Raw genomic sequence first — 13,315 nt, forward strand, 5'->3', positions numbered from 1 at the left:
TCCACTCCACTTATGTACGGTAACTCAAGTAAACCAGTGGTGTAAAGTAACTAAGTACATTTACTCAAGTACTGTACTTGAGTAAATGTATTGTACAATTTTGAGGTATTTTTTACTTTACTGGAATATAAAGAAATGTCTGTACTTTTACTTCTACTCAACTTCTGTACATCTCAGAGGCAAATATTACTCCACTACAATTATTTTAAAACTTTAGGTACTTTGTAGATTTTGATTATTATTTCAAAACATACATTAACCACTTCAGCCCTATACACATTTATACATTTGAAAACTTGTGAAAGGTGACATTCCGCGTAATGAGTACTTTTACTTTTGGTACTTTAAGTATATTTTGATGCAAATACTTTTGCACTTTTATGAATACCGGACTTTCACTTGTAACAGAGTATTTCTACATTGTGATATTGATACTTTTTACTTAAGTAAATAATGTGTCGTACTTCCTCCACCACTGGTATATCGTAACCCCCCTCTGCCCTCCACACCTGATGCCCGTGTGTTGTGCTTTGTGAACAGAGCAGAACTGAGCTAGACGTAGGTAATGGAGTTCTTGGCACAGACAGGAGCCTCCCTGACACCCACCCACTGCAGAGAGCCTGCGTGCCAGCCCGCTGCACCACCCACAATGACATCACCATTATGCACCATTCACCAGAGCGAGCGAGCGGAGGCCGGCCCTGCGCTGCCTGTCTGTCCCCACCGAGACTTAGATTCCACAAACCACAACACACACACACACACAAACGGGGCTGAACGCACGCCGTTATGGAGGAATCTGAACCAGACAATGTACGGTGTGTACTGTATATACGCCAGTGGTGGAAAGTAACTAAGTACAATTTGGAGGCATCTGTGCTTTACTTGAGTATTTCCAATTTCCAATACTTTTACTCCACTACAATTATTTGAAATCTTTAGTTACCAGTTACTTTGTAGATTTTGATTATTATTAAGAAATATACATTAACCACTTCAGCCCTATATACATTTCGGCCATTTGAAAATAGCCGATCTACAAGCTCACAATGCGTCACGATGCGACGCATTGTGAGCTTGTAGATCGTCTATTTTCAAAATAGTTTTATACATTTGAAAACTTGAAATGGGACATTCTGATTAATGAGTACATTTTGAAACCAATACTTTTGTAATTTCACTCAAGAACATTTTGAATTCCGGACTTTTACTTGCAACAGAGTACTTCTATATTGCAGTATTAATACTTTTACTTAAGTAACGAATGTGAGTACTTTTTCCACCACTCATATACACAGAGGTTTAGCTGAGCAGTAACCACTTCTTAAACCCATCTGTTCTTAGGATAAAAACGGACCGGAGTTGCAGCTGTGCTTGGGTGCACTCTAGAACACATCTACAAGCCCACAGTGCAGCCGATCTACAAGCCCACAGTGGGTTGTGGGCTTGTAAATCGACCATTTTCAGTAAATGTTCCCCCCAGAGTAGAGATGCTGAGGCTCAAGTGGTTAATATTTTAAACTACACAGAGAGAGAGAGAAGAATTTACAGAAGTCTATTTGAGATAAAAGTAGAACTCTCAGACAGTGGTGTGAATGTATCGTGTCCCAATGTACCTGCTTTGAAATGTAATTCAATGTCTTTGCACACAAACATGCGTACATAGCTAGGAGACCATGGCTTCTATTCTATTCTAGTGTGAGGTGTAAACAATTTACAATTTAGGCATCCAGACGCTCTCATCCAGAGTGACTTATGATAAGCAAAGTAATCACATACATAGAAGGCAGTGAGATAGTGCCTCAGGAAACGTAGCCTCGTTCCCAGCCTTACTTATCTGCGAGGAGAAAAGCCTGGTCACGACCTAATGCAGAGAGTGTATATAGGGGCGTGACTTCCGTCGTACGTATTTCCCCCGGAAACGATCTTTTCCGACCAATCATACCACTCACTTCATTCACAGAGAATGTAAACAGATTTGTAAAGCATCAACGTCAATTGGGCGGTACTTCCGCCAAATTCCAGCACTTCCGTTTAGGTCAACCGGTTAGGTCTTGCCCAGCGTGCAGGAAACTAGGATCCAAACAATATACTATCAAAACTAGAAAAAGGGTGCCTTTTACTCTTAGGCCTTTCAAGGGAATCGGACACTGCATTCGTGATTTGAGGCATTTTGTGCCAAAAATGTGTTTTGCTAAATTAGACCTGATGGTGGCGCTATAACAGGCTAATGTGAAAAGGGTGCCATTTCTTCCTCAGCCTAGTGGGAATGTGCGTGTGAAATTTAACGAAATCGCAAGCTGCGTGCATAGTTTGAGGCATTGTTCAAAACGGACCAATCCTGCAAACTTTGGAAGCCAACCTTAGCCAATCAGGATGGAATATGGGAAATCGGACAGATCCGTGTTGATCACATGACTATAGAGATACTGTGTACCGATTTGCATGACGTTTGGATAAAATCTGTAGGAGTAGTATCAAAAAATGGGTTTTGGACAAATCGGCCTCCTGGTGGCGCTATAACAGGCCCATGTGAAACATTTGGGGCAGAGGTTCTGAATTGGCATCCAGGGAGTGTGTGTGCACAGTTTCGCTGCGAGCAAGCCAACGGTGCCGGAGATTAGCTGTTCACAGACGGACACACGGACGGACGGACACACACACACACACACACACACACACAATAAGTACTGTATCTGCACATTGAAACTACATGATACCAGGAAAACAATGAACCTAGCATTAGTCAAACAATATACTATCTACATAACAATCTGTACATTAAAACTATAGGATATACCAGATAAACAATTAACCTAGAATCTGTTTAAATGACTTGCTATCTAAATTACATTCTTACCATATAAACAAAGTCATGGCTAGAAAAAAAACAGGCCGACTGCAGAAGCAGCCAGTTCACTGCTGATACACAGTACATCGTCTCTGTCGAGTAGAAACCTCATATGTTCAAAACAGTAACTTTTCAGGATTCAAAAGTAGCAAAAGTAGCAGATCTACAAGCTCAAAACACGTCGCTTCGCGCCGCGTTTCGAGCTTGCCGATCTGCTACTTTTGATGCTTTTTCCGTGACGCTGTAGTATGATCAAGTAGGGCGTTCATTTACGAAAAAAACACAAGTTTGAATATGGAGATAGGAGGTTTCTGCCCGACAGCGTTGATATATTATACAGGGTACTTGTTTTGTGATTTAGAGAGAGGGAGGCTGAGGAATGATGGCGTCCTTGAGAGTAAAATGTACTCTAAAGGTATAGCTGATGATGAGCACTTTTGTGGGTGTGAGTTTCTGCAGCGGAAACATAACATCACACCATAACACCACGCCGTCTCGCTTCAACTCTGTAGGTTATGGTGTCTGTATTTGTTTTAACCCGTTAAAGGGATAGTTCACCCCCAAAATGATCTATGGATTAGTCACCCCATGGAGACTTGAATTCAAGGATATTTTTTTGTTTTGTCGCATTCCTGAGCCAATAAATTTGATGACCGGCAGCGGTTCCGGTAGGAGACTCAAAAAGTCTCCTTTGGGTCCCCTACCGGAACCACTACCTACCGGTCCGCTTGAGGCCGACTCTACAAATGCCTTCTAAACCAGTAGTTCTCAAACTTTTTTTCCGTGCCAAGGGCCCCGAGAAATGATATGTGTTTGGCCACGGAATTCCTGAAAAAGACAAATAGTTAAGGACATACAAGGTTTCCACCCGACAGCGACGAAAAGAGGGGTCTTCTTCGGGATATTGTCCTGAGCTTACCTTCCTTCTTTGTCCCTCTCTCTCCCCTTCCATCCCTGCCTTCCCCCCCCCACCCACCGTTCTCCTGCCAAGGGCCCAGGAAGGTGCATTGGTAACAGGATTAGTGCACTCCCCCCCAGTCTCTCCCTGTAATGAATTCCCCGCCATGCCTCAGCCCCGAGTCTGCTGCTAATGCCCCACTCTCTGCTTAACCTGGACACGGACACGCACACGGACACACACACACACACGGACACACACACACACACACACACACACACACACACACACACACACACACACACACACACACACACACACAGTAAACACCACTATCTACTCAGTGATATAGACCTGACTTAACCCGTTCAATCCGAGAACGCATCTGTGTCATTTTAAGATTTCTTTGGCTATTCAAAAACAGCAGATACACAAGCTTGTAGATCTGCTATTTTTGCTTGCTTTTTTAAAAGAAATCGTGAAAACGTGTGCAATCTAATATATATATGCATTTTTAACAAAAAAAAAATGTGGGCAAATGCATATCAATTTGGGTGGTCCTCGACATGAAAAAGGTTTCAGAACCACTGATATTATACTGTAGAATCCCCCAGAGGCAAAGATTTGAGTTACGAATGTTCGCTTAAAAAATAATAATATATATATATATATATATATATACATATATATATATTCAAATATTTGCTCACGTTTTTTAATATTTTTCAAAAAAATAGCAGTTCTACAAGCTTATAGCGGTGCCGCACTATAAGCTTGTATATCTGCTATTTTTGAATATCTAAACTGACACAGATGCGTTCCCGGATTGAATGGGTTAACCTGGACAGACACACACATACAAACAAACCACAGTAACAGTTCACACCACTGTCTACTCAGTGATATAGACCTGACTTAAGGCCAGCAGTTCTGTTCTGAGCTGTGCTGCTCTTACAGTTACTTTGACAATGAGTGGAACATGAATCTATTACAGTATACTGACCATAGGGTATTTGCTTGGAACAATCTACCGGAAAATATTCAAACTATTTAATCTTTCAATATGTTCAAAAGTGCACTCTCTTCAGCCTCTCTTTATTTACACTTTATATACACGTTTATAAACAATGAATAAACTAATAATAACATATCTCATCATAATTAACTAACTCAATATTCCTTTAAACCAACCGTATGCTAACGCTGACATTGAAAATGACAATGATATTTGACTCTGAACAAATGATCCATCTGTTTGCTTAGAGTATAATACCCTGATTGTGTTGTCTTATGTGTTGTTTTTGGTCTGGTTGCTATTTGGTTTTCATTTTTTTGCTAATTGTTTTGTATTGTATGTTTACAGAATATTGTACTGCTGTCTCTAGGACCCCCTCGAAAAGCATGTCCTCACAAGTAGGATATATTGATACAAACATGCGCATGCGTACGCATAAGCACGAGTGTGTGTATGTTTGCGTGTGTATGTGTGTGTGTGCCTGCGTGTGTGTTACACAAACTGCGATGGCAGCCTCCACAGCCCCCATAGAGAGCAGATCAATAACACCATCTGAATGTTTAACTTTGGAGCTTGTGGAGATCAATGGGGGATTGTGAACAGAGGTAAAGTTTATGTTTGTGCCTTGGTGTCTGTGAGCTGCTGCTGACACAACCAAGCTACGGCTCAGACAGCACACGCACGCAGGCAGGCAGGCAGGCAGGCGCACACACACACACACACACACACACACACACACACACACACACACAGAAAGATGGGAGAGTCCAGATAAACCCATCACACAAGTCGTTGCTGTTGGGTGGAAACCTCATATGTCCAAAACCGTTACTTTTCAGGATTCAAATTCAAAACAGGCAAAAGTAGCAGATCTACAAGCTCAAAACGCGCCGCTTCGCGCCGCGTTTCAAGCTTGTGGATCTGCTTCTTTTGACGCTTTTGTGTGACGCTGTAGTGCGATCAAGTAGGTCGTTAATTTACGGGATTTTGGCATTTGGACCTCTTGGGTTTGCAAAGTCACGTCCCACTGGACACCTGTCACTCAACAGCACATAGTCTACAATGTGTGGCCATCTTCAAAATGTCTGCATATAGACAGGCTCATTCAAATATACTCTCATGTTGCTAGGCGACAAGCAGAGTGGCGGAAAGCAACCGAGCACGTTTACTTAATGGTATACTATGTAACTTCTCTATCTTTCTGTTTGTAAACAAGGATCCCCCCCCCCCCCACTGTCAATTTCTTAATCATAATTTACAAAAATAGAAGATCTACAGTAGCTCACAACGCCTAGGCTATTTTAGCCTTCGTCGTAGTTTATAGTGGTTATCTTGAAATTAGCATAGGTTAACTAGCTAGCATTTACCGTCTTAGTGGAAAATCTAATTCATTTTTCAAATGACTTTCTGAAATGTTCATAACAAGCTCACAACGTGACAATATTTTTTTTTGAATACAGGGTGGCGATAACGGCCAGCACTGTACCTACGCAATGCTACTGCAGGGGTAAAAGATAGTGGACAGTGCACAGCCAAATCTGGAGTGTTAACCGAGTGTTAAAACGAGACGCGGCGAAAGAGAGAACAGGAGTTGCGACCTGTGATGTGCGAGAGAAGAGGCCACAGCGAGCAGCTCTGAGGGCTAACACATGCAGAGATATGGAGGTCAGGAACCAGGAGAGGGACAAAAACAAAGACCGACCCTGGCAGAAGATGACAGGCGTCTATTTAAATCCCAGGACGAGGGAGGACAGCGAGAGAGAGACAGAGACAGAGAGAGAGAGAATCAGAGTGCCAGGATTCCTAAGAACGGGTTGACACGTTCTTTTGAATTTTCATTGTTTAATCTGTGATCGCACGGCTGTGTTTATTTCTCATCAACACTTTCGTTTTCCACTTACGTCACACTCACCCGGAGCCGGATGTAAAAAAAAAAATTCTTTTCCGGGTCACATTGTTTTTCTCCGGTGATTTTCGGCCAGAATAAGGAAAAACACGGTTTTTCACACGGTATAAAAGACAAACGGACAGCTCAACTTCTATTTTCTTTGGTCCGGGTGACTAACAGTCATCGTCGTAGTGTATCACGTCGTTTTCAGGCCGATCAGCGGGCCGGGAATTGTCGAAAACGTCACATCCTTTGAATGACCGGATATGACGTGGGCCTGTTTGGGAGGGGGTGAGCGAGGTGATCAATGTTTGGATGTGCTGCTCTCTACTGGTGGAACAATCGTAGGTGCTTGACAACACAATCAGAGAATGTATTTGAATGAAAAATTACAAAACAAAAAAATTAAAAAACACGCAAATTGCTGGCACAGGGGTGAGTACATTATGAATAAACTCTGGCAGTCAATGTGTTAAAGTAAAAGGCAGATTGTAGGAGTGAGAGAAAGGGGGATTGAATAAAGAAATGCGCACTGGCTCAAGACGAGCGGGAAAGAATGTGAAACAGCGTGTGTGTGTGTGTGTGTGTGTGTGTGTGTGTGTGTGTGTGTGTGTGTGTGTGTGTGTGTGTGTGTGTGTGTCTCGCATGTTTGTGGCATGTCAGTTACAAGACACCAGAGCATTCATCAAAGATAAGCCTCTGTTACTGTAGCTCCACAGTCACTCATTACACACAAAGGCTAGCTACAGTAGACTAGCCTGGGACCAGACAAATCTGCCAGTGCAAAAAAAAAATTGCCCTCTGCGATTTGGGTCTGGCCCCGCTCCGTTGTGAATCCATTTCCTGCTCCCGAAGTCTGGGGTAGCCAATCAGGGCCCAGTATTCAAATATGGGAGACTGTAATTGGTAGTTGGTTGTAGGTCTAACCAATTAAGTCCAGAGCCATTATTTTGATCCCGCCCCTTGGGAAAAAAAACTAATCCATGCAGCGGATTAGTTTTAGCCACGCAAGGCTAACAGTACACAGACAGACAGACAGACAGACAGACAGATGGACAGACACTATTGATGACAGTGTAATCTCCTACCTTGCACCTTCTTCCTCTCTTTGTCAACGCTTGGAAACGCAGTCTCCAGGGATGGAGAGGTCTGAGGCTCGGACAGGACAGGGCAGGGCAGGGAGACAGGGATGGAGGAGAGAGTGGGGGATGGAGACAGTGAGGTGGAGAAAACGGCGGAGGAAAGGATACATCCGTATGCCGCCTGACCGGGATCCGATGGCCAGGATCTTCTGCACGGGGTCGAAGGCCAGACACGTGGGCTGGTAGGGGAAGCCATGACGCACAGTCTGCACACAACATACACAGAGAGAGAGAGAGAGAGAGAGAGAGAGAGAGGGAGGTTTAGTTGTAGTGATATTGTTTCCTTTTTCCTGTGGTGTACATATGGTGTAGCCTGGCATCCAGCCTGATTCACTACGTTCGTCCTTTCTCACTTCGCTACTCAGCAGTGGTGGAAAAAGTACTCAAATGTTTTACTTAAGTAAACATATCAATACTGCAATGTAGAAGTACTCTGCTACAAGTAAAATTCCGGGATAAAAAAATGACTTGAGTAAAAGTACAAAAGTATTAGCAATTTGGCATAAAAATGTACTTAAAGTACCAAAAGTAAAAGTACTAAAATGTTTGAAAATAGCAGATCTACAAGCTCACAACGTGTCGCGATGCGACGCGTTGTGAGCTTGTAGATCTGCTATTTTCAAATAGCTTAAGTATAAAATAGGGCTAAAGTGGTTAATGTATGTTTAAAGTAACTAGTCAAAATAATTGTAGTGGAGTAAAACAATATTTTCCTCTGAGATGTCGTGGAGTATAAGTATAAGTATAGACAATTGAAAATACTCCAGTAAAGCAAAAGTACCTAAAAATGTACTTAGTTACATTACACCACTGCTACTCAGTCTGGCCAGGGTCCTATTTGACTCGTATTTCCATTACGTAGTCAGGAAGTGACTCGAGTTTTACATTGGACACCGCGGCGGACTGTGAAGCGAAGTAAAAAAAATAAACAGCGAACGTAGCTTAACAGACTGGATCGCAGGCTACATATGGTGCAGTGTCAGTGACGGCAAGTGGCCGCAAAAGATCGCAAAGCCCATGCGGCACTTCCGCCCGTTTCCGTCCGTGTCTTTGTCATCTCCCGGGGCTTTGGGCAGCTGGTGGGCAGTGCCAACAAAGTGCCGGTTTTACGGATGTGTAGTTCGTTTGACTAGTGCTATTTGTTCAAGTGAGTACACTAGCAACATGAAAACATATGCACGTGCAATATAAAATATTAACACGATCCATATTATCCAATATGAAAACATTAGTGCACCGTGACAAATATAATTACATCGTTATGAATAGCATTAACCAAACCCCAGCTATGCCTATTTTGGGGGGAACATAAGCCAATCTACAAGCTCACAACATGTTGCTGTCTGTGCCGTCATGTTGTCGTCTGCCTTGCATGGTGCCGCCTATCCCTGCCGGGTCATAGTTCACCAATTTTGTACATAATGAGAGTGGATGGAACTTCCGGCCACCAAACGCATTATGTGTGACCGTGCCATTAAGTTTTACTCTACCGCTGTGTTCCTTTCATTTTGAAGTAACGTTCCTACCCTGTGATCGTTAATTTGAGTCACCTGTGTCCTGTTTGCCCTGCCAATCCCTGTGTTGATTGTCTTTGAGTTTCACCTGTGCCTAGTTAGTTTCCTTTGTACTGCATATATGCCTGTTTGTTTCTGTGAGTGTTCAATGGATCCTCTGTTTCTTTTACCTGTGTTTGCTGTCAGTTTTGCCGAGAGGACAGGAGAATAAAGACATTGCACTTTGCAGTCTGTTTGAGTTTCCTGACTATTTCTTTATTCCCCTTTTTTGTTTTGAGTGTATTTGTATCTCCATCCACAATGCAGCAGCTACTGTGTCTCTAAGCTAGCAATCCCATGATATTGATATGTATTATGCATAATATGTAATTAAGCTCTCTATGATGTGAACATGCATCTCCTCAAAGGCTTGTGACGCATGCCTCCCTGCGTTTGACTGCCATGCTTTCTATTTGTCTTTCTTTGAAGCATTATGTTGTTCTCTTTGCACTCCATTCATGTGACTACCCTATCACATCTGACTACACACTTGTAAGTCGCTGTGAATAGGAGCCAAAACACCAAATTGTTAGTATTGTATTTGGTATATTTCATCTGACAGTTTAAGCTCTGAATAGCATTGCTGTCGGGTGAAAACCCTGTACTGTATGTCCAAAACTGTTCCTTTCTTATCATTTTAAAAACATTTTAAACGAGTGAAAACAGCCAATCTACAAGCTCACAACTAGATCTGCTATTTTCACTACTTTTGTGGGACACTCTTGTAAAAAGTTGAAATATGGAGATATGAGGTTTCTGCCTGACAGCTACAATATAATAAGTAGGGCTGCTTAAAAAAAGGTGAAGTGATCTCCAGTGTCATAATAGGCTACATTTTACTGGTTTAATCTCCAGGTTTAGAGGGTTTCCCCCCCCCCCCCCTTTAATCCATGCAAATGCCATATCCCATTTACAACCAGGATAAACTCATATCCTGGCTATGAGAAAGCAAGGATAAAATAGCCCTAATATTCTAGTATTAGCCTATATATTGTTTATGTCATTGGAATTTCTGCTGGGTTTCAGTTTAGTCTTGTTGCACACAGGAGTTAATAGAAATTAGCCTCAAAAGATTCCTACCAGCGATTGTGAAAACAATCAAGAGAACATCCAGAGGAACCAACAGCGTATCCCGAAATAATATAACCCCAATGAGGGATATGAGTCAGTATTCTGAATACCAGAGGCCAGTACAATCACATCCTGCCACTGGTAGCCACCATGCAGTGCCACTGGGGCGGTTGGCATTAATGTGTCACAGGGGACAGACAGACAGACACACACACAAGACAGACGGAAGCACCAACATAATAGTGAATCGATGGTTCCACAGCAATAAGACTGAGTTCTCACAATATGGGAATAATCGTGATCTGCATCATCTCCCGTTATTCATTATCTCTTATTCTATCTTTTATTCTAGTCTATAAGTTATTCTATCCGTTTCTGTTATTCCTGTTTAATTAGGCATTACAGTGCATATCGAGGAGAGATAAAATAGGATAGAGGGAGACAGGATGACATAAAATAACCGGTTGAGCCAGCAGGGCGCCGCCCCTCAAGTTGTTCTTAAACAAAGGAATCTTTGTACTCAGTCAGCCTGTTATTTATTTATGGCGGTGTTCAAACAGCAGCGTTACACATCAGAGCATGAACAAAGATGCAGCAGAGAACACTATCATCCCAGACAGAATCAGGGTCAGAGCTGATCCACAGTATGTGATTCTTATACGAACAAGCACCAATACGTGGAAGCCTGGCGTGGTCATTCGGGCCTATGGCACACGCATAACCACGCCGATGCGCGTGCCTAACAATGCCAATTTGTGCAGGCGTTGCAGTTCACCCATGAGTGTCCTGAATTTGGCACTGTATCAGCACAGTCCGTCAACTGTACTGGGGGTCACTCCAATGTCAGTGAAGACCATTCAGGAAAGACTCCATTATGATAACGGCCGGGCATTAGCATGGTTTCCTGTAATTATAATAGAAAGGCTATAAAACATAGAAGGACATAGTGGGAAACAGAAGGCTCCACAGGTCCAACAATAAAAAAGGGAGCATTTTGGTACTCTGTTAAAGCAGTTTCAATGAAGTATCTTCAAATCGGAACAGCGTACCCATCCTGTAACGTCTGTCTGTCTGTCTGTGTGTGAAAAGGGTGCCATTTCTTCCTCTGCCTTTTACGGCAATTGGATGCTGCTTTCATGATTTGAGGCATTTTGTTCAAAGAATTTCACATGACTATAGAGATACTGTGTACCGATGTGCGTGATGTTTGGACAAAATCTGTAGGAGTAATATGAAAAAAAAAAATTCCAAAATTCACACACATGGACGGACGGACGGACGGACGGACGGACGGACGGACGGAGAGACAGGGTGCAAAAAAAGTCTCGAGACAACTATCATTTTATTAGCACTGTTTCCTTCCCCTGAAACATCACATTTGACTGTAATCCTTTGAAATCCTTTTAAAACTGCTTCTCCTTAGTGTGCACAGCTCTACCTGGATAATAAGCTTATATCATAATACGCTTTATTTGAGTAGCACTTTTCATATATAAGAATGCAGCTCAAAGCACGGTACAATACAGCCGAAAAGAAAGACAACAGATTAAAGCTAGGAAAAAGGTCTCCGCCAGGTCAGGTGTGGCCTCCTGGTGGCGCTATAATAGGCCAATGCTTCAAGGGTGATTCCTTGGTAGAACTATCTGTCACGTTTTCTGGCCCAGCTTGATTTTCAATGGCATCTCCCATATCTTGTTTGCTCTCTGAATGATCCACTGACTCATCAGCCATATCAAAATCTTCACCAGGTTGCAATATTTGTATTGTAGGTGTAGGCGCCAACGGGTACCCATGTATGTCTTCTGGTAAAGACCCTAAGCGACCAGGGAAGGTAGTGCCCAGGATTACATAGACAATTGGCACTGGGTGTAAAAAATAGGGTTACAAAATCGTGGGATAAAAATTTAAAAGTGAAAAGGCTGGCATTTCCTCCTCGGCCTAGTGGGAATATGACGAGACAAAAATAATACAACAAAAAACTACTAAAACATTAGCAAGTGCTGTACAATATGGTGAAAAAGAATTAAAAGGGAACCAAAAAATAAAAAAAAGCCAATTAAAAGTTAATTAAAAGTTAATTTGAAGAGATACTGGCGCTTAAACATGTATATGACCTTGCTTGCCTGATTTCTTGAGGTAACACCTTTCACAGTTTGGGGGGAATAATTCTTACATGCAGCATCAACTTTCTTTTAGACTTAGAATTTATGTCATTCCTATCTCTCAACTTGTACCTGTATTTATTGCTGCTGCTGCTGCTGCTGCTATGACACCAGAATGTCCTCAGATTAACAATTATCCTTGTTGTCATAACATCTTTGTCATTGTAAAAGATCCAACCGTCTTACTGCCAATCACTTGGGCCTCGTAAATTATGTGTGAATATCTACAGATTGTATTGTGTGTGTGTGTGTGTGTGTGTGTGTGTGTGTGTGTGTGTGTGTGTGTGTGTGTGTGTGTGTGAGGGAGAAGGGGCATTTCAGCACCAGGGGTAGTGGACAGCTCCAGTAAATACAAGTCAAGGTTCTATTTCGGTACCATCACCAGTGGTCAGCTCCAGTGAATACACGTCAATGCACGGTTTCAGCACCATCAGCAGTGGACAGCTCCAGTGAATACAAGTCAATGCTCTGTTTCAGCACCATCAGCGGTGGATAGCTCCAGTGAATAAAAGTCAAGCCCAGTGAATGAAAGTCAAGCCTAGGTTCCATTTCAGCACCTTCAGTAGTGGACAGCTCCAGTGAATATAAGGCCGGCCGGGGCAGAATTTGAGAACTCTACTCACTACTACTGCAGCTACAGTGATATACTGTTAGTTGGTCAAAAACTCCATGTTGAATGGGTTAGGTTTGTGTAGGGGAGGACATTCAATGTCATTTTAATCCCATGTAGTATGA

The 13,315-nt window shown here is 42.5% G+C and overlaps 1 protein-coding gene across 1 annotated transcript in view; it reads right to left on the reverse strand.

Moving 5' to 3' along the window:
- The window catches only part of stxbp5l (syntaxin binding protein 5L), a gene marked incomplete at both ends in the record, with an annotated part of 294,314 nt that overhangs the window by 243,603 nt on the left and 37,396 nt on the right, over positions 1 to 13,315 (reverse strand). Inside the window, one exon of the mRNA XM_080412829.1 lies at positions 7,903 to 8,000. Coding sequence (XP_080268955.1) covers positions 7,903 to 8,000 — 98 coding nt within the window. The remainder of the gene's footprint in view (positions 1 to 7,902; positions 8,001 to 13,315) is intronic.

This window comes from Gymnoscopelus braueri, assembly GCF_963280865.1.
Source record: "Gymnoscopelus braueri genome assembly, chromosome: 18".
Taxonomy (NCBI): Eukaryota; Metazoa; Chordata; class Actinopteri; order Myctophiformes; family Myctophidae; genus Gymnoscopelus; species Gymnoscopelus braueri.